General features: G+C 41.1%; 1 protein-coding gene across 7 annotated transcripts in view; it reads right to left on the reverse strand.

Annotated features, from left to right (window-relative positions):
• FBXO25 (F-box protein 25) overlaps nt 1–24,835 on the reverse strand; it is a 70,926-nt gene extending 46,091 nt beyond the window's left edge. For 2 of the 7 annotated variants that reach the window (XM_030937542.1, XM_030937539.1), the window contains exons 1-4: nt 24,577–24,693; nt 23,164–23,288; nt 19,993–20,085; nt 18,399–18,539 (exon numbers count right to left, since the gene is read on the reverse strand). In XM_030937542.1, coding sequence (XP_030793402.1) covers nt 18,399–18,474 — 76 coding nt within the window. In that variant the 5' untranslated portion in view covers nt 18,475–18,539; nt 19,993–20,085; nt 23,164–23,288; nt 24,577–24,693. Of the gene's footprint in view, nt 1–18,398; nt 18,540–19,992; nt 20,086–23,163; nt 23,289–24,458; nt 24,478–24,576 lie in introns of those variants that run through there. The other 5 variants (XM_030937543.1, XM_030937540.1, XM_030937541.1 and 2 more) reach the window with 4 other exon arrangements.
• Nucleotides 24,836–25,062: the final 227 nt, after the last annotated feature.

Here is a 25,062-nt window from a genome sequence, read left to right on the forward strand (position 1 = left end):
GATCGAAGTCGGTCAGAGAATGACTTTGACGAGATGAGAGAAGAAGGCTTCAGTCCATCAAACTTCTCAGAGCTAAAGGAGGAGTTACGTACCCAGCGCAAAGAAACTAAAAATCTTGAAAAAAGAGTGGAAGAATTGACAGCTAGACTAATTAATGAAGAGAAGGTCATAAACGAAATGACAGAGATGAAAACCATGACACGAGAAATACGTGACAAATGCACAAGCTTCAGTAACCGACTCGATCAACTGGAAGAAAGAGTATCAGCGATTGAGGATCAAATGAATGAAATGAAGCGAGAAGAGAAACCAAAAGAAAAAAGAAGAAAAAGAAATGAACAAAGCCTGCAAGAAGTATGGGATTATGTAAAAAGACCAAATCTATGTCTGATTGGGGTGCCTGAAAGTGAGGGGGAAAATGGAACCAAGTTGGAAAACACTCTTCAGGATATCCAGGAGAACTTCCCCAACCTAGTAGGGCAGGCCAACATTCAAATTCAGGAAATACAGAGAACGCCACAAAGATACTCCTCGAGAAGAGCAACTCCAAGACACATAATTGCCAGATTCACCAAAGCTGAAATGAAGGAAAAAATCTTAAGGGCAGCCAGAGAGAAAGGTCGGGTTACCCACAAAGGGAAGCCCATCAGACTAACAGCAGATCTCTCGGCAGAAACTCTACAAGCCAGAAGAGAGTGGGGGCCAATATTCAACGTTCTTAAAGAAAAGAATTTTAAACCCAGAATTTCATATCCAGCCAAACTAAGTTTCATAAGTGAAGGAGAAATAAAATCCTTTACAGATAAGCAAATGCTTAGAGATTTTGTCACCACCAGGCCTGCCTTACAAGAGACCCTGAAGGAAGCCCTAAAGATGGAAAGCAACAACTGGTACCAGCCATTGCAAAAACATGCCAAAATGTAAAGACCATCGAGGCTAGGAAGAAACTGCATCAACTAACGAGCAAAATAACCAGTTAATATCATAATGGCAGGATCAAGTTCACACATAACAATATTAACCTTAAATGTAAATGGACTAAATGCTCCAATTAAAAGACACAGACTGGCAAACTGGATAAAGAGTCAAGACCCATCAGTTTGGTGTATTCAGGAGACCCATCTCACATGCAGAGACATACATAGGCTCAAAATAAAGGGATGGAGGAAGATCTACCAAGCAAATGGAGAACAAAAAAAAGCAGGGGTTGCAATCCTAGTCTCTGATAAAACAGACTTTAAACCATCAAAGATCAAAAGAGACAAAGAAGGCCATTACATAATGGCAAAGGGATCAATTCAACAGGAAGAGCTAACTATCTAAATACATATGCACCCAATACAGGAGCACCCAGATTCATAAAGCAAGTCCTTAGAGACTTACAAAGAGACTTAGACTCCCATACAATAATAATGGGAGACTTCAACACTCCACTGTCAACATTAGACAGATCAACGAGACAGAAAGTTAACAAGGATATCCAGGAATTGAACTCATCTCTGCACCAAGCGGACCTAATAGACATCTATAGAACTCTCCACCCCTAATCAACAGAATATACATTCTTCTCAGCACCACCTCGCACTTATTCCAAAATTGACCACATAATTGGAAGTAAAGCACTCCTCAGCAAATGTAAAAGAACAGAAATTATAACAAACTGTCTCTCAGACCACAGTGCAATCAAACTAGAACTCAGGACTAAGAAACTCAATCAAAACCGCTCAACTACATGGAAACTGAACAACCTGCTCCTGAATGACTACTGGGTACATAATGAAACGAAGGCAGAAATAAAGATGTTCTTTGAAACCAATGAGAACAAAGATACAACATACCAGAATCTCTGGGACACATTTAAAGCAGTGTGTAGAGGGAAATTTATAGCACTAAATGCCCACAAGAGAAAGCATGAAAGATCTAAAATGGACACTCTAACATCACAATTAAAAGAACTAGAGAGGCAAGAGCAAACACATTCAAAAGCTAGCAGAAGGCAAGAAATAACTAAGATCAGAGCAGACCTGAAGGAGATAGAGACACAAAAAACCCTCCAAAAAATCAATGAATCCAGGAGTTGGTTTTTTGAAAAGATCAACAAAATTGACAGACCGCTAGCAAGACTAATAAAGAAGAAAAGAGAGAGGAATCAAATAGATGCAATAAAAAATGATAAAGGGGATATCACCACCGACCCCACAGAAATACAAACTACCATCCGAGAATACTATAAACACCTCTACGCAAATCAACTAGAAAATCTAGAAGAAATGGATAATTTCCTGGACATTTACACTCTCCCAAGACTAAACCAGGAAGAAGTTGAATCCCTGAATAGACCAATAGCAGGCTCTGAAATTGAGGCAACAATTAATAGCCTACCCACCAAAAAAAGTCCAGGACCAGATGGATTCACAGCTGAATTCTACCAGAGGTACAAGGAGGAGCTGGTACCATTCCTTCTGAAACTATTCCAATCAATTGAAAAAGAGGGAATCCTCCCTAACTCATTTTAGGAGGCCAACATCATCCTGATACCAAAGCCTGGCAGAGACACAACAAAAAAAGAGAATTTTAGACCAATATCCCTGATGAACATCGATGCAAAAATCCTCAATAAAATACTGGCAAACCAGATTCAGCAGCACATCAAAAAGCTTATCCACCATGATCAAGTGGGCTTCATCCCTGGGATGCAAGGCTGGTTCAACATTCGCAAATCAATAAACGTAATCCAGCATATAAACAGAACCAAAGTCAAGAACCACATGATTATCTCAACAGATGCAGAAAAGCCTTTTGACAAAATTCAACAGCCCTTCATGCTAAAAACGCTCAAGAAATTCGGTATTGATGGAACGTACCTCAAAATAATAACAGCTATTTATGACAAACCCACAGCTAATATCATACTGAATGGGCAAAAACTGGAAAAATTCCCTTTGAAAACTGGTACAAGACAGGGATGCCCTCTCTCACCACTCCTATTCAACATAGTGTTGGAAGTTCTGGCTAGGGCAATCAGGCAAGAGAAAGAAATCAAGGGTATTCAGTTAGGAAAAGAAGAAGTCAAATTGTCCCTGTTTGCAGATGACATGATTGTATATTTAGAAAACCCCATCGTCTCAGCCCAAAAGCTCCTTAAGCTGATAAGCAACTTCAGCAAAGTCTCAGGATAGAAAATTAATGTGCAAAAATCACAAGCATTCTTATACACCAGTAACAGACAAACAGAGAGCCAAATCAGGAATGAACTTCCATTCACAATTGCTTCAAAGAGAATAAAATACCTAGGAATCCAACTTACAAGGGATGTAAAGGACCTCTTCAAGGAGAACTACAAACCACTGCTCAGTGAAATCAAAGAGGACACAAACAAATGGAAGAACATACCATGCTCATGGATAGGAAGAATCAATATTGTGAAAATGGCCATACTGCCCAAGGTTATTTATAGATTCAATGCCATCCCCATCAAGCTACCAATGAGTTTCTTCACAGAATTGGAAAAAACTGCTTTAAAGTTCATATGGAACCAAAAAAGAGCCCGCATTGCCAAGACAATCCTAAGTCAAAAGGACAAAGCTGGAGGCGTCACGCTACCTGACTTCAAACTCTACTACAAGGCTACAGTAACCAAAACAGCAGGGTACTGGTACCAAAACAGAGATATAGACCAATGGAACAGAACTGAGTCCTCAGAAATAATACCACACATCTACAGCCATCTGATCTTTGACAAACCTGAGAGAAACAAGAAATGGGGAAAGGATTCCCTATTTAATAAATGGTGCTGGGAAAATTGGCTAGCCATAAGTAGAAAGCTGAAACTGGATCCTTTCCTTACTCCTTATACGAAGATTAATTCAAGATGGATTAGAGACTTAAATGTTAGACCTAATACCATAAAAACCCTAGAAGAAAATCTAGGTAGTACCATTCAGGACATAGGCATGGGCAAGGACTTCATGTCTAAAACACCAAAAGCAATGGCCGCAAAAGCCAAAATTGACAAATGGGATCTAATTAAACTAAAGAGCTTCTGCACAGCAAAAGAAACTACCATCAGAGTGAACAGGCAACCTACAGAATGGGAGAAAATTTTTGCAATCTACTCATCTGCCAAAGGGCTAATATCCAGAATCTACAAAGAACTCAAACAAATATACAAGAGAAAAACAAACAACCCCATCAAAAAGTGGGCAAAGGATATGAACAGACATTTCTCAAAAGAAGACATTCATACAGCCAACAGACACATGAAAAAATGCTCAGCATCACTCGCCATCAGAGAAATGCAAATCAAAACCACAATGAGATACCATCTCACACCAGTTAGAATGGCAATCATTAAAAAATCAGGAAACAACAGGTGTTGGAGAGGATGTGGAGAAATAGAAACACTTTTACACTGTTGGTGGGATTGTAAACTAGTTCAACCATTATGGAAAACAGTATGGCGATTCCTCAAGGATCTAGAACTAGATGTACCATATGACCCAGCCATCCCACTACTGGGTATATACCCAAAGGATTATAAATTATTCTACTACAAAGACACATGCACACGTATGTTTATTGCGGCACTATTCACAATAGCAAAGACTTGGAATCAACCCAAATGTCCATCTGTGACAGACTGGATTAAGAAAACGTGGCACATATACACCATGGAATACTATGCAGCCATAAAAAAGGATGAGTTTGAGTCCTTTGTAGGGACATGGATGCAGCTGGAAACCATCATTCTTAGCAAACTATCACAAGAAGAGAAAACCAAACACCACATGTTCTCACTAATAGGTGGGAACTGAACAATGAGATCACTTGGACTCGGGAAGGGGAACATCACACACCGGGGCCTATCATGGGGAGGGGCGAGGGGGGAGGGATTGCATTGGGGAGTTATACATGATATAAATGATGAATGGATGGGTGCTGACGAGTTGATGGGTGCAGCACACCAACATGGCACAAATATACATATGTAACAAACCTGCACGTTATGCGCATGTACCCTAGAACTTAAAAGTATAATAAAAAAAAGAAAAATAAATAAATAAATAAATATGCATATATATGTATGTGTGTATGTGTATATATGTATCTTCTTACTTTTCAAATTATTGAAATTACTTTTACTGAGCCTCTGTATTGACAGCTGATAAATCTTTAAATCCTATATTTAACATTTTAATAAATGCTAAATAAAAAATAATAATAATAATAATAATAGAAATGGGACATGTGGGGGGTGCTTCTAGGATGATTATGATAAAGTTCTATTCCTTGACCTGGGTGTGGTTACAAGGATGTCTGATTTATAAAAATGAAGAAAAACATTAATCATTACAGGCAACTTTATAAAACTCTTTGCAATAAGTTAGAAGTAGATGAAACATATTTTTTTAAAAAACATTAAATTTAATGCTATTGCAATATAAAATCATGTTTTTTTCTTAGAGCTAAACAAATTAATTGTAAAATGCATTTAAGAAGAACAAGAAACTATTCTAAAATTCATACGGAATAAAAAAAGAGCCCAAATAGCCAAAGCAATCCTAAGCAAAAAGAACAAAGCCAGAGGCATCACACTGGCATCACACTCAACTTCAAACTATATTTTAAAGCCCCAGTAACCAAAACAGCTTCTGTACTGGTACAAAAACAGACTCATAGACCAATGAACAGAACAGAAAACTCAAAAATAAAGCCACACACCTACAACCATCCAATCTTCGACAAGGCCAGCAAAAACCGCAGTGGAAAAAGACCATCCTATTCAATACATGGTGCTGGAATAACTGGCTAGCCATATATAGAAAATTGAAGCCAGACCCCTATCTTTCACCATATACAAAAATTAACTCAAAATATGTTAAAGATTTCAACATAAGACCTCAAAATGTAAGATCCTGGAAGATAACCTAGGAAACACTCTTCTTGACATTGGCCTTGGCAAAGAATTTTTGGCTAAGTTCCCAAAAACAATTGCAACAAAAAACAAAGATTGGCAAGTAGAATTTAATTAAAGAGCTTCTGCACAGCAAGAGAAACTATAGACAGAGAATACAGACAACCTACAGAATGACAGAAATTATTTGTAAACTATGCATCTGACAAAGGCCTAATATCCAGAATCTACAGGGAACTTATGCAAAAAAACAAATGACCCCATTAAAAAATGGGCAAAGGACATGAACAGGCACTTCTCAAAGAAGATACACAAGTGGCCAACAAACATGAAAAAGGCTCAGTACCACACAGCACTAGAGAAATGCATCAAAACCACAATGAGATACCATCTGACACCAGCCAGAATGGCCATTACTAAAAAGTCTAAAGACAACAGATGCTGGCAAGGCTGAGGAGAAAAGAATGCTTTACACACTGTTGACGGGAATGTAAATTAGTCCAGCCACTGTGGGAAGTGGTCTGGAGATTTCTCAAAGAACTTAAATAGAACTACCATTCTATCCAGCAACCCCATTACTGGGTATATATCCAAAAGAAAATAAATCATTCAACCAAAAAGACACATGCACTCATATGTTCATCGCTGCACTATTAACAATAGTAAAGACACAGAATCAACCCAGGTGCCCATCAATGGTAGACTGGATAAAGAAAATGTGGTACCCATATACCATGAAATACTACACAGCCATAAAAAAGGAATACAATCACATCTTTTGCAGCAACATGGATGGAGCTTGACTTAATCCTAAGCAAATTAATGCAGGAACAAAAAACCAAATGCCATATGTTCTCACTTATAAATGCGAGCTAAACATTGAGCACACATGGACACAAATATGGGAACAACAGACACTGGGGACTACTAGAAGGTAGAGGGAGTAGGGGTGGGTTAAAAAAACTACCTATTGAGTACTACGCTAACTAGGTGACAGGATCTGTACTCCAAACCCCAGCCTTATGCAGTATTTTCATGTAACAAATCTGTAAATGGACTCTCTGTATCTAAAATAAAAAGGTGAAGAAGAACCAGTAAGCAGAAATAACTAGACAACTCTGAGTAAGAACCGCAGTGGTGAAGACTCTAGCCCCAGCTGACATGAAAACACAGTATAAAGCCTCTCTGTTTACATCAGTGTAATGAGGGAAGTCCAGGAAGACAGAGAGAAAACCCCGTAGTCCCAACTGCCCGTGGAAATTTAGTGTGGGAAAAAGAGGTATCTCAACACAGCAGGGAAGGGGCTTTTCAGTTAGTGGTACTGCTGCAGTAACTGGACAGCTACTGCACAAAGACACAAACAGATTTGTTCCTCACAGCACGCTCCAAGATAAATTCCAAATGGAGCATAAGTTCTCTTCTCTCTCCCCTGAGGCATAATTCATACACAGCAGAACAGACTTTTAAATACAGTTCAGGGAGTCCTGACCTGTGTACCTCCTGTAACACATACCCAATCAAGACACCATAGAAAGCTCCGTACAGCTGTTAAGTCAATCACCAGGGAGGCTCTCAACTCTGCCTCTCCTTGGGAGCTAAGAGGTAAGCCACCATTGCGAGCCCTGTGCTGATGCAGGCCCCAGACACGACTGACAGCACAGTCAGACAAAGTGATGTCTGGCTCGCCTTTTAATTTTCTTAGTGATAACTTAAAAAGACTTTTAAAGATGATTTTAGACTTGCACAAGTTTCAGAGGCAGGGCACACGGTGTCCCCAAGTTTCTACCCACCTTCGTGCAGCCACAGAACAAGGATCAACATCATAAGAGGAACTCTGGCATGGTACTCCCAGCTCAACCACAGGCTTTGTTGTTTTGCCAGGCTGCCCACCAGAGCCCGTCTGCTCCTGGGCCCGGTCCAGCATCCACATTGTGCTTAGCTGACACACTTCCATGGCCCCCCATGCCAGAAGAGTTTGCAGTCTCCTCTCATCACCTTGAAGAGTACTGGTCAATTATTTTGTAGAATGTCCTTCAAACTGGGTTTGTCTGCTGTTTTCTCCTGATTCAACTTAGGGAAAACCACCACAGGTGATGTGCCATTCACACAGCACCACAGGTACCTGCTGCCAATATGATGTCACCTTTGAGCTCTTGGTTGGGGCAGTGTCTGCCATGTTTCTCCACTGTAAAGTATTGTTCCCTTTGTAATGAATAGCTATTTGGGGGGAGACTTGGCAGATATTCTACTTCTCCTAATTCTTTCATCAATTAGAAAGATTTCACCTTGCTGCATCTGTCAAGGGACTGTGCTTATAACAATTATCACGGTGGCTTTCTATTTCCCTTATTCTTTCTACATTTATTAACTGGAATTATCCTGCAAGGAAGAGCTGTTCCTTATCCCTCACTTATGCATTCATTTATGTATTGATATCAGCCTAAATGGATGGCCATTTCTTTTCTTTTTTAGGTTATAATCCATTAATACTGTTGTTTATCCTGTGGCTCGAACTGCTCCAGCTTTGGCCAACGGAGCACTTTTTGGTGGGCATCTGCCCTCCTGACATCTGACAGGCTCCCATCACTCACCTTTCACTTGCCCTACCCCAGCCCTGGAACCAACCCCTTCCCTGAGGAGCCCGTAGGATCCAGCATCTCAGCCTGGCTCTGGTCACTGATGCAGGTGTCACTGCTCTAAGGCCCTCTGTGGACAGATGTGTTATACACACATAGACCCCCATTTCTCTCTCTCTGAAAAAACCAACAGCCCTAGTTCACGCTGACACCTCCAACCCTGATCCAGAACCACAAGATAACTCTAGCACCATCCTTCCTTATTTGTAATGTCTTCCTAAAACATACAGTTTTGAGATTGCTAACTCACGCCCCTATGAGAAACAAGTGCACCAACTAGAGGTTTTGTCTTCAGCCTTACAGCATCCTGTCAAAACACTGTTTTCCAAAGTTACTGATAAGTCAGCTAATTCCACATCCACTTCACTATGGTTATCACAGCAGTCCCTAACCTTTTTGGCACCAAGGACCAGTTTCTTAGAAGATAGCTTCTCTACAGACTGGGGCGGGGAGCGGGGGATGGTTTCGGGATGAAACTGTGCCACCTCAGATCATCAGGCATTAGAGTCTCATAAGGAGTGAGTGCGCAACCTGGATCATTCACATGCACGGTTCACAAGAGGGTTCATGCTCCTATGAGAATCTAATGCTGCTGCTGACCTGACAGGAGACAGAGCTCAGGCAGTAATGCTTGCCTGCCCTCTGCTCACCTCCTGCTCCATGGCCCAGTTCCTAACAGGCTACGGACTGGTGCCGATCTGTGGCCTGGGGGTTGGGGACCCCTGGATTATTGGGTAAGTTTGTAATACCATTTGATTCATCTGTCACAGTTTGTATCATTTGGGCACTCCCCCCAATCACACACACACACACACACACACAAACATCCTTGTTGATTTTAGTTAAATTTTGTGGTGCACAGTTCCATGGGTTTTGACAGGTACACAGTCAAATCTAACACAGTCCCATCACTCCCCAAACTACCTCTCACTCTCTTTGTAATCAACTCCTTTTCCCCAACTCTTAACCCCTGGCAACCACTGATTTGTTCTTCTTCCTTACGGTTGTGCTTTTTCTAGAGCATCCTTTCAATAGAATCATACAGTATGGAGGCCTTTTAGGTTTGGTTTCTTTCACTAAGTAAAACGAATTTAAAATTCATCCATGTTGTGCGAATCAACAGTTTGTTCCTTTTGACCTTTGACTGGTATTCTGTTGTAGAGATGTTACCACAATTTGTTTATTCATTCACCGGTTGAAGGACATCTGGTTTTGAGTGTTGGCAATTACTGAATAAAACTCTATTAACAGTCACATGCAGGTTTTGTGTGAGCATGAATTTTCACTTACCTTGGGTAAACACCTAGGAGTGAGACTGCTGGGTTCTAAGGCAGTGTAACATAGTAAGAAGCTGCCACACTGTTTTCCAGAGCGGCTGTGCCACTCTGCATTCCCAGTAGCAGGGCTGGAGAGCAGATTCCTGCCAGCACTTGGCACTGTCCTTGCCAGCACTCGGATGCTTTGTGGTTGTTCTTTCATCTTAGCTACTGAGGTAGGCCTGTGCTGGTACCTTATGAGGAAGGTGCACAGCCTTCCAAATCACTAGGCCCACTGGGCAGTCTCATTCCCCAGCACATACTGTTACATTTCTAGCTGGTCAGCTGCTTGCCCCAAATGGTACTGTGGCCTCAGGCTAGCTGCAGTGTTTATCTTCCGGACTGCTTGCACCTGTTTCCCTAACAATAAATTATGTTAGGCATCACATGCTTATTTTTCTCTGCTTATTTGCATGGGCTTCTTTGCAATCCATGCAAGTCGTCTGGTGAAGTACAGGTTCACCAAACCTACTGCCCAATTTTTTATTGGATTGTTTTCTTATTGTTGAGTTTTAAGTGTTTTTTATGTGTTCGGGATACTAACTCTTTGTCAGATATGTGACTTACAAATGTTTTCTCTGAGAGCAGAATTTTAAAATTTTAATAAAATGCAAATATAGATTTTTTTTCTTTTATGGATTGTGCTTTTGGTATCGTATCCAAAAAACTCTGCCCAAGATCATGCAGACTTTCTTTTGGGTTTCTTCCCTAAGCTCTACAGTTTTTGCATTCTACATTTAGATACATGATCCATGTTGAGTTCATTTTTGTATAAAATGTGAGCTGTACAGGTCAATTTCTTTTTTTTTTTTTTTTTTTGCATATACACATCTAGTCTTCTAGCACCATTTGTTGACAAGATTACATTTTCTCCATGGAATATATTAAGAGGTGCCTTTACACCTCTGTCAAAAATAAACCAACCACTTTTGTATGGACTTATCTGGGGTCCTCTATTCTGTTCCACTGACCCGTGTATCTATCTTTTCACCAATACCACATACCACTCTCTTGATTGTGGTGATTTTATATTTTATAGTAAATCTTGTTCTTTTTTTCTTTTTTTTTTTTTCTTTTGAGATGGAGTTTTGCTCTTGTTGCCTAGGCTGCAGTGCAACGACAGGATCTCTGCTCACTGCAACCTCCGCCTACCAGGTTCAAGTGATTCTCCTGACTCGGTTTCCTGAGTAGCTAGGATTACAGGCACCTGTCACCATGCCCGGCTAATCTTTTTTTTTTTTTGTAATTTTAGTAGAGACAAGGTTTCACCATGTTGGCCGGGCTGGTCTTGAACTCCTGACCTCAGGTAATCTGCCGCCTTGGCCTCCCAAAGTGTTGGGATTACAGGCCTGAGCCATGGCACCTGGCCGTTGCTCTACCTTTCTAATGATGACTTTAGATACAGAGTTTCTAATATGTAGAAGTTCATCTTTTTTTTCTTTCACAGTTTGTGGTTTTTGTGTGTAAGCAATCTGCCTACTCTACATTGTGAAAATATCCTGTTTTCTTCTTAAAACTTTACAGTTTTAGCTTTTACAGTTCATTCTACAATCCATCTAAAATTAATGCTATATCCACAATAAGAGTTAGTAGTAGAGGTTCATTTTTCCTCACATGTTTATCCAGTTGAAAAATCCTTCCCTTCCCAATTGAACTATGTTGGTTGAAAAGCTTTGCTTTCTCCGGTTGTTGCACTGTGCATCCTAGTGTTTTGTAAACTATTCTTATCTTCTCAATTTTTTATAAGTGTAAACAGAGAAAATATAATTTCTTTTAAAAGGGTTCTCTTACTTAATAAAGAAATAGGCTGGGCGCAGTGGCTCACGCCTATAATCCCAGCACTTTGGGAGGCCAAGGCCGGTGGATCACCTGAGGTCAGGAGATCAAGACCATCCTGGCCAACATGGTGAAACCCTGTATCTACTAAAAATACAAAAATTAGCCGGGTGTGGTGGTGAGTGCCTGTAGTCCCAGCTACTCAGGAGGCTGAGGCAGGAGAATTGCTTGAACTCAGGAGGCGGAGGTTGCAGTGAGCAGAGATCACGCCACTGCACTCCAGCCTGAGTGACACAGCGAGAGTCCATCCGCCTCCCAAAAAAAAAAAGAACCAACAAACGAAAGAAAGAAAAGAAAAGGAATAAAATGTCTAATGTTTTTCGCCCACCAAACTAGCTAAAGTAATTACAAAGACAAGGCTGCTGTAAACATCTTGTGCACTGTCCCCAAAAAGCAGATGGCATGGAGCAGACAGCATCTTTAGATGAAGACATACATGCAGCCACACAAGGCACACAGATGCATTTCAGCCATTATTCCCTCATGATGAAACCCTCCCCTTGTGCAGTGTGTAACCTGCACTGACACACACACATCTTGGGTGAAGTGTGAAGTAATGGGAATTTGTGTACACTACTATTCAGAGTATAAACTCGTGCAAAATTACAGAAAGTAATGTGGCAATACTAGAATTTTAAATATATAATTCTATTAGGAACTTAGATTTCATAAATACACAAGTATGCAAAAAGATGAGATTCCGTCTCAAAAAAAAAAAAAAAAAGAAAGAATGGTAAGTGGGAAATAGCCAAAATGATGTCACTGGAAGCTTGGACAAATAATTTATGGTATACCTAAACAATGAAATGCCATCATTATAATGAATGAGGAACTCAACATGCACTGACATCGAACAACTAACTTCCAGGAAATACAAGTGGCAGAAAAGGATGAACACGCAATGCATTAGGAGAACACGGTGACACTACCTCACTGGAAAGGGAAAGAGGTGCATGACCTGTGACCCTGCAGTTCTGTTTCTAGGCACAGACCCAGGGACCCTGTGCAAGACAATGTGGATTTACATGTTATTTCAGTTAATAGAACTCTACCTTCCAGCTGCTCAGGCCAAAGCGTTAGTCTCACCCTCAACCCTCTTAGTGCACCGTACACATTCCATGTGTCAGTTCCACCTGCAGAATACAGCAAGGATTTGAGCCCTTCCTCACCCACCACCTCCTTTCTCTCCAAGCCATGATCATTTCCCATGGGGGTTAACCCAAGCCTCTTAAGAACTGGTCCACTTGCTTCTGTCCTGCCTCTTGGAAGTCTGTTTTTAACACAGTAGCCAGAACAATCCTGTTAAAGCATAGGCCTGAACAAATCACTCCTCTGCTCAAAACCCTGATTCCCCACTTCACTCAGAAAAGCCCTAGTCCTTACCATGACAACAGCTGCTTCACAGCTGGGACCCAGTAAGGCTGGGATCTTGTCTCCTACTGGCCCCGCTTCCGGGCTCCCCTCCCCAATGCTGGAACCCTGCTCTCCCTGAATATGACAGATGATGTACTGCTGCCTTGAGGCCTTTGCACTTTTTCTTTCCCTGCTGGGGAGGCCCTGCCCTCAGACATCCATTCATCCTGCTCTCATTGCCGAAGTTTCCTTCCACAGATGCCTTCTTAGAGGCCACTCTCTGTAGATTTTCCTCCAACACCACCTGTCCTGAGCATTTCTTATCTCTCACATATTACCACACTCACTACACTACGGAACTCATCTTGTCCACTGCCTATCGGTTTCACCAGAATGCAAGCTCCATCAGACATGGGTTTTCACGTTTCCTTTATCGCTGTATCCTGACACCATAGCACATAGGTAAATCCTTAGTACATTTGGACTAAACAGGTGTAACAGTATGTGTGATAACAAGACCAGAGACATCTCTATGTCTGGCTCCTGGGTAGATTTTATCTGACAACAAAGGAGTAGAGGTAGGACTCTGGCCCATTCCATTTCTAAGGAAATCCTTTCTGGAGGGGTGGGGAAAGCTGTGTCCTTCCCATCAAGAGCAGAGAAAAGCCACTACCCCTCACGTAGGAAAAATCCCTAGGACTCTACCCCTGCGGGTAATCAACAGGCAAAGGGCAACACACTCACTGTTCCCTGTGAGATAATTAACGAAAATGAGCCTCTGTTCAGGTGTTCTGGACAGAAAATAAAGATTCAGGATAAAGTTAATAAAGATGAAAATTTTAAATCAACTTAAGGTTCTGAGAAAAAGTCTGATGGCTCTGGATTTCCTGGTGACACAAGAGATCTGGTTGTTTTGGAAAGATGGGGAAGGAGGCATGTAGGGAGCCAAACATCAGAGGAGAGTGAAGGAGGTTTGAAATATTGATGACACAGAGAGGAGTAGAGCAGGCCAACCAAGCAAACACACTGGGGCTGTGGGCCGCATGGAGGCCTTGCAGGCACATAGCAGATGACCAAGAAACATCAGTTCACAGAGTGAGTGGAAGAACAAATGAGTGAGCAAGTGAAAAGAGCAAATCAACGAGTGGGTGAACAAGGAGGAGCAAGCAATGGGAGAATAAATTCAGGAGAAAGCAAGTGAGTGAATGGATGATGTCCCCACTGTGTTCTCTGGTTGGAATCTTCTTTCTTACATTTATTAGCTGCTCATGTGTTGGTTCATTTAGGGTTGGGAATATGCCATTTGAGTGTGTTTTTTAAAAAAAGACTGGGATGGAGTTTAGGGTATTGGCAAGAGTGTTACTGAAACAATGGATCATGGAATATAAGCTGGACAAAAGGAGACATGAAAAAAAGATGGATAGGATAGAAAAAATAAGTCAACAGTTGAGGTGGTAGTCAGAAAATCTGGAAGGTGAGAAGATTATGCTTAAGGACTGGGATGCCCAAATTCATGGGTTTGCACCATGGGAGGAAAGGACAGAAGGAGATGCTAGGAACAAAGAGGACAGTACCAAGGCCAGAGGCTGTGAGTACCACAGGTGGACACTGAAACCACCAGGCAACAGCAGGGACTGGAGTGGAGAAAATGACCGTAATTCTTTGCAGACTCTGACATCTGGTGAGCATGACCATGCGGGGGGTACTGTGCAGAACAGGATCTGAGCTAGAAAAAGGGAACTTCACCCTTCACGTTCTATGCTTTAGGACACATGAATTTTTTGTTGTTTTTCATTTACAATGAGCACATGTTGCTTTATAATTGACAAAACCCACAAATTTGGGGAAGAGATAATATTAAAGTCAGAGTCAAGAGTTTATGATCCAGAGAAAATCATTAATTTAAGAAGCACTAACAACAAATACTGCTTGAAACAGTTAGTGCTGAGTCCAACACTGAAATTAATTTTCTTTTTCTTTCCTGTCACTAAAGAAAGGCTATAAGGAAGGTCATCTGGATTTTTGCTGAAACCTGTAACAATACTCTAAACATCCTAAGGGGAAAATGTCAATGTGCTAACAAGGATATTTACTTAAATGGATACAGGATGTCTGCTCTCTAAGGTACAGCGGCTTTTGAGCCCAGTACATACTTCAAGGGCTAGAAGGATCTCCTGAATTCTCTATCCCTCATGGTAACCAGAGACTATGTACACATTCTCATAAGGGAACCAAAAATGTAGCTTCTTCTATCTTGTTTCCTTGGGGGATGCACAATTTAAAAATGCTTTTTACAGAATTCCATTATCTTGGGATATCCTGGGAACTACTAGAGTTGAAGATAATTTTGGTAGAACCTTAAATTTATGATGGCTCCCATTGCCAAGCCCACTGAGAACCAAATTACCAAAATAAATGTTAAGACATTCAAATTTGAATAGAAAATATGTTTTATGAGGTATAAATAAAAATAATGCAATAAAAAAGATTTAGTAAATTCAATGCAAAGACCCCAGAAGCACCTCTGCCAAAACTGAGCTGAATGTGTTACATCTGACTACACACTCCCTTGTCAAATGTCAACTTCACAAAAGACCAGGAACAACTTCTTATATATCCGCAACAATGCCTCTAGTTATATTGAAATAACAATAGGCAATTACAGTGCCCATAACAACACTGAAAGCTGACAGAAAAAGTTAGAAATTCTTAACGATATATAGTATTTAGACACTCTTCTTCAATATCTTTCCTTTATAGGAATCATACAATTTCTGTCGTCAAACATAAAACTGAGTGGCAGCAACACCATGCTGGAGAGAAGACCCAGCCAAATTATTTACTTACATTTCTCCAGCTGAACCCTCAGAGTCCTTCTCAGGGCCACCCTTTTGGCTTGTCCACTCAATCTGTGACTCACTCTTTTACTGATCCTGACCCTCTGTCCAGCTGTGCCGACATCACCAAAGGCAGCACTCAACATTTCTCACCTGTCTACTGAAACCCTTCACTGGCTGTCCTCTCTTCAATCTGGATCCCAGCCGACCTACCTTCTATTCTGAATCAACAGCCTAATAAAAGGCTTCCTTAGGTCAGGTTCAAGATGAATCCTCTGTCCATCAAACTATGTTTAAACCTCAGTAATATCATGAATGTTGTTTGAAAGAGCAGCTTAATCAAGGATTCAGAGTATGAACTGGCTGGCTGCCCCCAGATCAACCATGTTGAATTGCTTAATTTCTTACCAATATTATCTAAACTTTTAATACTAAAATGAGTTGAAAGTAAGCAGAAGGATACTAAAGGCCTTCTATTTTCATGCACATTCACAAAAAAGAAAATTAACAAAGTTAGGTAGAATCTTGATTACCTGAATTATTTTTACTGTAGTTCCTTTTCCACGTTTAGAAAGCCCACCTTAAATCAAAGAACTGGGAGCACTATGTTTCTCAAAGACACGTGGGGGAAAGAGAAGGCCGTTTACATAGTAATTTTAAATGGTGGTTACATATGGTCTTATCTTTTTAAAATCAATTTTAGGTTCAAAGTTAAATGTTTTTTCCTTCCAGAGAAAGGATTATATCTCCTGCAGTTTCAGGTCACCAATAGCCTCTACCCACAGGTTTGGATTTGCATTTTGGCAGGAACGAACAGAAGTCAGAGGAAGATGAACAAGACGGCAGAGTAGGAAAGGGGGAGGGGTCCCAGTACCGCAAAGCAACTAGGTGGGGTAAAGTGTGGTGCTGACTAGTTCTCGCTCACTGTGCCCCAAAGGGGGCAGCCAGGGTTGCTGTCATAAAGCCTTTTTGCACAGGGATGCTTGTGTTAACAGCAGCCATTGGTTCAAAGGGGTGGATCTGAAGGTAAGTTTGGGGGAAGGGGAAAGGGAGACAGAGGGGTAGCAAGTTACGCAAAGAAAACATATCTCGACTGTATTCTCCAATTCTATGTGTGCAGAGGAAAAAAAACAATTCTCAGACATTTAAAATGTGTTTGAGATGATGGGAAAAAGAACACATGAGGGAAAAAACCAAATTTCCACAAATTCCTTACTGTAGATGCAGCAGTAACACTGTACTTCAAGCATTACAGCTTTTTTTTTAAACTGATATTCTGTAATATATCTCCCCATCCTAAAATCCACATTTAATAGTGGCTATTGGGAGTAAATGTGAGACACCTAACATTTCTAGATATAGCCAACCAACTTTAAATTTAAAAAAAAATTGCCATAAAAATTATGAGAGTAAAAATGACCTAGAAAATTCATAACTGTATATAACATTATGCAATACCAAGAGCATAATTACAAGTCTTAAATAAGTTTTACAGCTATCAACACTAAATAAATCTTAGCATGGCAGAGAACTGCTACAATATAAATTTAACAAATATTATGTGTTATCCTCACAATAACATAGAAAATTAATTTCTGCTTCATATACTGCAAAAGCCAGTCGCTGGTCTAAAGTTACTAAACTTCTGTCAGAAAAACAAATGGCCCACCAAGCACACAGTTGATAATTACCCAAATGTAAAATAATATACAATAAATGACTAGACCCATGACATTCCAGGAAGGCTATCTCAACACCTTCTTGGCCCTCCAAATTCTCACACGCTACTGTGGTAGACACTGCAGTCATCACACCATACCCACCTACCCTGGTTCTGTGCTCATGCAGTCTCTGGTTTTTACCTGGACACATGGCTGGGCCACAACCCCCAGCCTCCCTTGCACTAGTGCTCTAGCCAATAAGGTATGGGCAAGAACGCGATGCAGGTAACTTTTGGACTGTGCCACTGAAGCACAGGTTGTGTGTCTACCCTTCGGCCTGAACACCAATGTGGCAGGTAATAAACACACCGTTTTGGATCATGCAGGTAAGACCGCACTCTTGGGATGGCAGAGCAACAAGACAGACTGTGCTTGGCCCCTTGACAACATTACAAGCAAAGTCATCATGCCAACTCAGGTTTTCAAGGGAGAAAAACTGATTTGTCTTGTGTAAGCCACTATTATTACATCTGTGATATATGCCACCAAAACTGTATATTTTAATTTCCTCAGGTTCCTCAGCTATAATGTGTGGTTAATAATACCTCTCTCCCAGATTACCATGAGAATTAAATGTTTTAAATTAAAAAAAAGAAAAAAGCATCTATGTATGAATATTAGGCAATCTACTAGCCTCATTTTTTAGCTAAATAACTTGTTTCTTCACACCAGCCTTCTGGGTGGGCAAGTCTCAAAAGTTATGGAGCTTTGCAGGGACTTGAAAAATAGGTAAGGCCATACATGCTACACTGTCAAATGACTGGTTCTGCTCAGCTGTAACTTACATGCTGTGACTGATGTTACAATGGTTATTCTCTCTTTCAAGTTTCTGACTACAGGATTCACATCTCTTCCAGCCATCTTCTGTCTTAATCCAACTCCATCCAGGAGATCTCCAGTCCTGACCCAAAAATGGCATAGTTCTCCTATAAAAAAGTTAATTTATGTTAAAAAGTATATATAATGCACAAGTTTCTTTTCACTTAGAACATTTATTCATTTATTTTAAAGACTAAAGTTCTTAACATTTAAATATCTGCTCATTAATTAAATGTTGGCTGGACAGCAGTGATAGTGACAATAACATAGTACTCTGATTGTACTAAAGTAATAAAATGGGGTAAGTAAAGGTGGTTTTACTGGCCTAATACTGCATATGCCACGAAAGGTTTACTAGAGGTGACATCCAAGCTCATACCTGAAAAACAAGCAGGGGTCAGTGAGTGTGGAATAAGGAATACAATCCCAAACAAGTATTCTCTCTCTGCCAGAAGTTAGGAGCAACCGAAAATGAAATGTATTCATGTTCAGCAACTCCAAGTAGTTCAGTTTGGTTGAAGCTTACAATAGATGACAGCGAGCGGGCCAGAATTAAGGATGGAGAAGTCATTTAAAGCCTGATCAAGTCAGAGGAGCTGGATGCTATTCTGAGGGCATTGAGGGGCCAAAAAAGGGATGTAAGCAGGTAAGTGATTCAATTAGATTTGTGGCTTACAAAGAACTCAGTATGACACTAAGAACGTATGGGGTGAGGGTCACCTGGAGGAAAGGAGTTAGGACTGGAGGCTTCTGAATGTTGGCCTTTAAAAGGTGAGAGTGTACAGTGGTAGAAGAAACAGAAGAGCAGAGACTGCAGAAACATTTAGGAGACAGAAGCAAACAGCACTTGATGACTGGCTAGAAAGATGAGGAGGAAATCAAGGAAGTTATCTAGATTTTGTTTTGTAGCTTCTGGTTCTGGGATAAGACATACAGAAGGAACAGCAAGGTTTTATTAGGGGAGGAGAGATAAGGGATATTAATTTCAGCTTTGGACATGCCTGTTCAGTCTGAAATACTAGACTCCAGTATAAAAATTATGACTTAAAAAATGATGCAACTTCATGATTGACTTCATGAAGTTCACGATTTGATAAGAGCAAGACCTCGAATGGTAGTTCTTCCCATTGACTTGATTTCTGCTCCTCTTAGTCAGTGATTTACAACTACTGCTATCCATGAACATCGCAGGAAGCTTTTTAAACATTCAAGTGCTTAGTCTCATCCTGTTCCAGTTAAATATGAATATTTGGGGGTGAAGGCTAAGTTTATGTAGTTTTTAAAGGTCCACAGATGATTCTCATACACAGTGAGACTGTGCATGAGGCTAAAAACCACCTCAGATGTTCACACTGCTGATTGAAAATGTCACATCCCACAAAGGCTCCCTGACTCCCTGTCCAAACAGCACCCTTCTGCTGCCTCAACCCCACCCCTACCAGCCTAAGCCATTATCTACTGCCTGCATAGTTGTAAGGGCTGTCTGAAAAGATTAGTGTGTTTATCATCTGTTTTCCTCCAAGAAAATGCAATGTCTCGTTCAGCTGTGTATTTCATTACCTTGAACAACGCCAGGAATACAACAGGAGCTCAATAAGTATTTATTTCCTGAATGAATAAATATATAGATCCATGGTTCAGAAGAGAGTTAGACTGGAGAGAGAGAGAGAGAGGAAAATCATGAGCATTTAGATACTAATCAAAACCACACAAACAATATCACAGAGTATGTAGAGAGGGAAATCAAGAGAGAAAAGAAATATCACCCTAAAAAACCCTAAGAAATATCACCATTTAAGGGACCAGCAGATAAAAGCCAAGTAGGAAAACTGAAAAGGAATAGACAAAAAGGTAGAGGGAGAAGTAGGAAGTCAGGAGAAAAATGTATTTCAAGAAAGAAATGATCGACAGAAATGAAAATGTTATAAAAAAGCCAAGCATGGCAAGAGTTCAAAATATATGTTGAATTTAGCTACAGAAAGGTAGCTGAATTACTCAAGCAAAAGTGGTTTCTGTAATGTGTTACTTTAATTTCATGTCCCGAACAGACTTAAGAGTATTTCATAATGTAGAATATTTATATCCTAGAGAATAATGTAGAATATTTATGTCATGGAGAATAAATGAGAGATGAACATCTCCAAACACCACCTCCCAACTATATTTACTGTAATAAACAAAAAACAAACTATTAAAAGGGCACTTATACAATCCTAGAAGACACAAAAAAAAAAAAAAAAAGAAGAAGAAGGAAATTACATAGACTTCAACAATATTCCTGGATCAACTACAAATGCTTAATTCTTGACTGGTGTAGGAAATGTATGATGAAGTAATTATTCTTTACACGAAGAAAATCTCAAACCTTGCTAAACTGACTTATAGTCAGAACATATCTTTTTCAGTCACATAATGATTTAAATTCTTGCTTTAGAAAATACTTTAAATATTCCTTAAATTTCAGCACGATTTTGATAAACTGTCTCACAGACCTGCTTCACAACTACTGAACATCCTAAAATGCAAAACTCAATGCCCATGTTCAGTCAACCTAGAGTTATCTAAAACCGTCTCTAATAGCATACAGCTGATTTTATGATTTTCAAGAACATTCCCACCAAAAGCAGCAAAGACCATGAAGTAGCAGATAACTGTTTGAAGTAGCACCTTGAGTCTCATAAAACACATATAACAGAAAATGGCTGCCAGAACATCTCTGATAATTATCAAATTATCTCTCAATATCAGCTTGAAACTATGGATGCAGAAATCTATGTTTAAAAAAAAATCAAGTGGATAATCCTGAAAAAATACTGCTAACAGACCAAATACAGGATTACTTCAATGACAAACATTTGAGCACCAACTAAATGTTACTATGCTAGGTATTCCTGCCCTCAAAAGTGTGCAATTTAGCTAAGGAACTAACAAAGAACAATAGCAAAACACACACAAATTCCATACAAATGTAATATAATAAAGTATGTTTATGTGTAGATATGTGCGTGTGCATGTATACATACATACACATTATGTCCACAATCTTGTAACTTGTGGTAAAGAGAGAATAACTAAATTTGAGCAGAAAGCAAATCAGTTGGGAAAGCTCTGATGAGAAACTAGGACTTGATCTTGGCCCTAAAGTATGGTTAGATCTCAAATGAATGGAGAGGCAAGGCAAAAAATATCAATCATGGGAATGGTGGGTGAATAAGTATAAAGGTCAAAATGTGTGCCACGATTTGAGAAAAATAAGCAGAAAAGATTGGATAAAATGGAGAAAGTTTATGGGAGGACTGGTACATAAGCTGCAAAAATGACTAGAAGCCAGATCATAGAAGAATATCAGAGAATATCAAAGGTGTTTAGACTTTACTCTGTAAGTAAGTAAGAGTTTTTCAGCAACAGATGAGTGTGAGCAGTGTTGTTCTGAGAATAAATATGTTCTAGGGCTTGTAGGATAGATCAGATGAAAAACATGGAGACAGAAAAAATAACTAGGCAACATACATCTTGCCAACAGAACCTTATCTAGATGACTGTCCTATGTACATCCCGGTATCCTAACAAAATATTTTAAAACTTGATGACACACAAACATCGTACTTATCTGTTGGGACACTATGCCCACTTATCATTTAATACGCTTATCTTCTAGTTTCACAAACAGTCTCTATAATATTTACATAAAGAGCCTGCCTAGTGTTTCCATTACTATAATTCTTTTACAACTACCTAAACACTACAGGTAATTCATTTTAGCAACTCAGTGAGAAATGAATAGTTTGGTCTGAATTTCTCAGCTGCTAAGTTTGATTTCGTAAGGATTGAAAGGAGTGAAATGCAGCCATGGAAATAAAAAAACAGTCCATGCCCAAATTCTTTATTTTCAACACAGAGGAAAAGATTTGTGTCTCTGAAGATACGTGTACTTCACAGATTTGTCATGGTATGCTCTTTGGATCACAATGAAGTTTTATCTTAAAGCATAATCTATACAGCTCATGAACTAAAGCACAAACTCTGGATGCAGATTAAAAAACAACAACAACAACAAAAAAAGACAAGTTGCAATTTAAAAGGTCTGGGGTCTGGATCTCAAAATTTCAAAAATACTCCCAATCTGAGGCATCTGAGTTTATAAATCAGAAAACAATGTTACTAAAGTTTTATAGAATGATCATGACCCACTGCTTTTAATGGGAATGTATCTGTTCAGCTAAAAAAAAAACGTGAATTGCTAAAGCTTTATACGCTTAATTAAAATTACCTTTGTTTTGGGAATCTGCAAATACAAAAAAACTAGAAATTACTCCTGAAAATTATTAAATTTTTAAGAGCAAGCACTCAAAGGGTGTAGCTTGTATAATTTGCAAATTTTAGGCACATTTTATGCCAAGTTACTTCAGAGAGCCTGCAATGATGAACTATTTTAAATCTTCCCTTAATTTCTATTTCATGTGGTAGGACATGTGGGTGAGGTACTTCAGTAGAAAAGGACTTCATGAAGTTCATTTGCTGGTGGAAACTCTTGTCATGAGAGACTCAGAACAAAAAAAGGTATTTCCTTCAACAAGCAGATTTTTTCTGAATAATAATAATGGCAAACATTTATTAGAGCCTACTGTAGGCTAGGCATTACTTTAAACAATCTACATATGTTGTCTCATTTAATCCTCACACTGTCTTCCAAGGTAGAAAACATTATTCTTGTTTTAAAAGTTTAATTACCTCTTTTATAGACGAAGACACGGAGGCAAAGGGTTTAGTGGAGCTGGGATTCAAACTGATGGAGTCTCACTCCAGGATCCACGCTTCTAACCACTATATGTTTATAATAGCAGCTCCTGAAAACCCTATAAAAACAGATGCCATTAAATTATAAGCTTTCTAACATTTTTTAATCGTCTATTACATATCACTAATATGATCTCAAGTAATGATGAATCTAAATATAAAGACACTAAAACAAGGAAAACAAGATAGGAAAGAAAACTCCAGTCCATTTCAAAAGACCACATGTGTTTCCCTATTTGTTTTGCTCATAAGTGTGTACAAATTTGATCCAAAAAGGACGTCAAAAAAATGGCAAACTGAGGGCCGAGAGTCAAAAATAAGATTTACTCTAAGAAGGACGCAGAGATAATCACAGATTCCTCATGGGAAAGGAAAACATGTAAAGACGAGGAGAAAATAGAATACGAAAGAGTAAACGTCTTTTCTGATTAGGGCCCGATGGTAAGGATTCGGAGGCAGCAAGAGACAGCTTCATAAGGGAAGAAATTGTTCTCTAGATTCTTTAGTTTTCAAAATGAGTTTGAATAGGCCCAACGATAGAGGTGGAATCTAATTGAGAAAAAGGTCAAATTGAGCTCTTACTGTGGGGGGAAGGATGCAAACTTAGTGTCTGCTGCAAGAAAAACAAGCATGGAAAAGAATTAAAGGGAGGAGACAGAGCCAGAGCCACAGACCAGGAGTAGGGAAAAAGAAAAGTAAGTTAAGGTAAACAGCAGACGGGGCAGAGTGGCCTGGAGAAACGCCGGGTCACACCCAGGCAGGTGTCCACCGGCGAAGAGGCAAGGGCCGGGCCCGGAGGGCAAACGCGGCAGGAGGAGTCCCCGAAACACCTTGCCCAGCGAGGCGGACACAAGCTCGGGCCCGCAAAAGGGCCTAGGAGGGTGGGGGCGTGAAGGGGTGGCCGAAGGTGGGCAGGGAAAGAGGCTGAAGACACGCGGTGCACCTGTAGGCGGCCCCCGTGCCCACCTGACTCGCCCGCGGCTCCTCGAACCCTCCACACCCGCCGGCCGCCCCGAGACCCCACCTGCCGCGCCCGCGATCCAACGTCCGCACCTGCGGCGCCAGCGATCCAACGTCCGCACCTGACGCGCCCGCGGCAACCCCGACCCCACCTGCCGCGCCCGCGGCAACCCCGTCCCGACCAGACGCGCCCGCGGTCCCCGGTCCCCACCTAACCCTCCCACGTGCCCCGTCCCCACCTGACGCCCCCGAGACCCCCACGTCTTCACCTGACGCGCCCGGCGTCCCCGGTCTTCACCTGACTCGCCCATGGCCAGCCGTCCCCACCTGACGCGCCCGCTGGTCCCCAGTCTTCACCTGACGCGCCCGCGGCACCCCTGTACCTACCTAGCGCGCCTGCGGCCCCCAGTCTTCACCTGACGCGCCCGCGGCCCACCCTGCCCACCTGGCGCGCCAGCGACCTGGGCCCGCACCTGACGGCGTCGAGGCGATTATTGCCGGAAGTGGGCCGCGGACTCCCGGCGCGCCGCAGGGAAGCCCCGCCTCTGGCCGCGCTGATTGGCCGGCGCGGATGCGCGTGGCAGTGTTGCTGCCAGGTCCTGACGCCAGCAGCGTGAGCCTGCGTAGTAGGCACCGCCCCTCTGTCCACGCGTGTCCCGAGTGCAGGGCGTAGAGGCGTGGAGGCGCAGGGTGGGGCTTGAGTGGGCAGGGACGGACGGGGTCGGTGCCCGCTATCCCTGCGATCGCCGGGAGATGATGGTGAAGACCTGAGATTTAGGCCTGCGTGGCGGGGGACGATGCCGGTCCAGGTCTTCACGGGAGGACGCCGGCCAGGGCCTTCAGGCGTTCGCGTGTCTTGAAGACGCGCGTCCC

Source organism: Rhinopithecus roxellana, chromosome 9 (genome assembly GCF_007565055.1).
Source record: "Rhinopithecus roxellana isolate Shanxi Qingling chromosome 9, ASM756505v1, whole genome shotgun sequence".
Lineage (NCBI taxonomy): Eukaryota > Metazoa > Chordata > Mammalia > Primates > Cercopithecidae > Rhinopithecus > Rhinopithecus roxellana.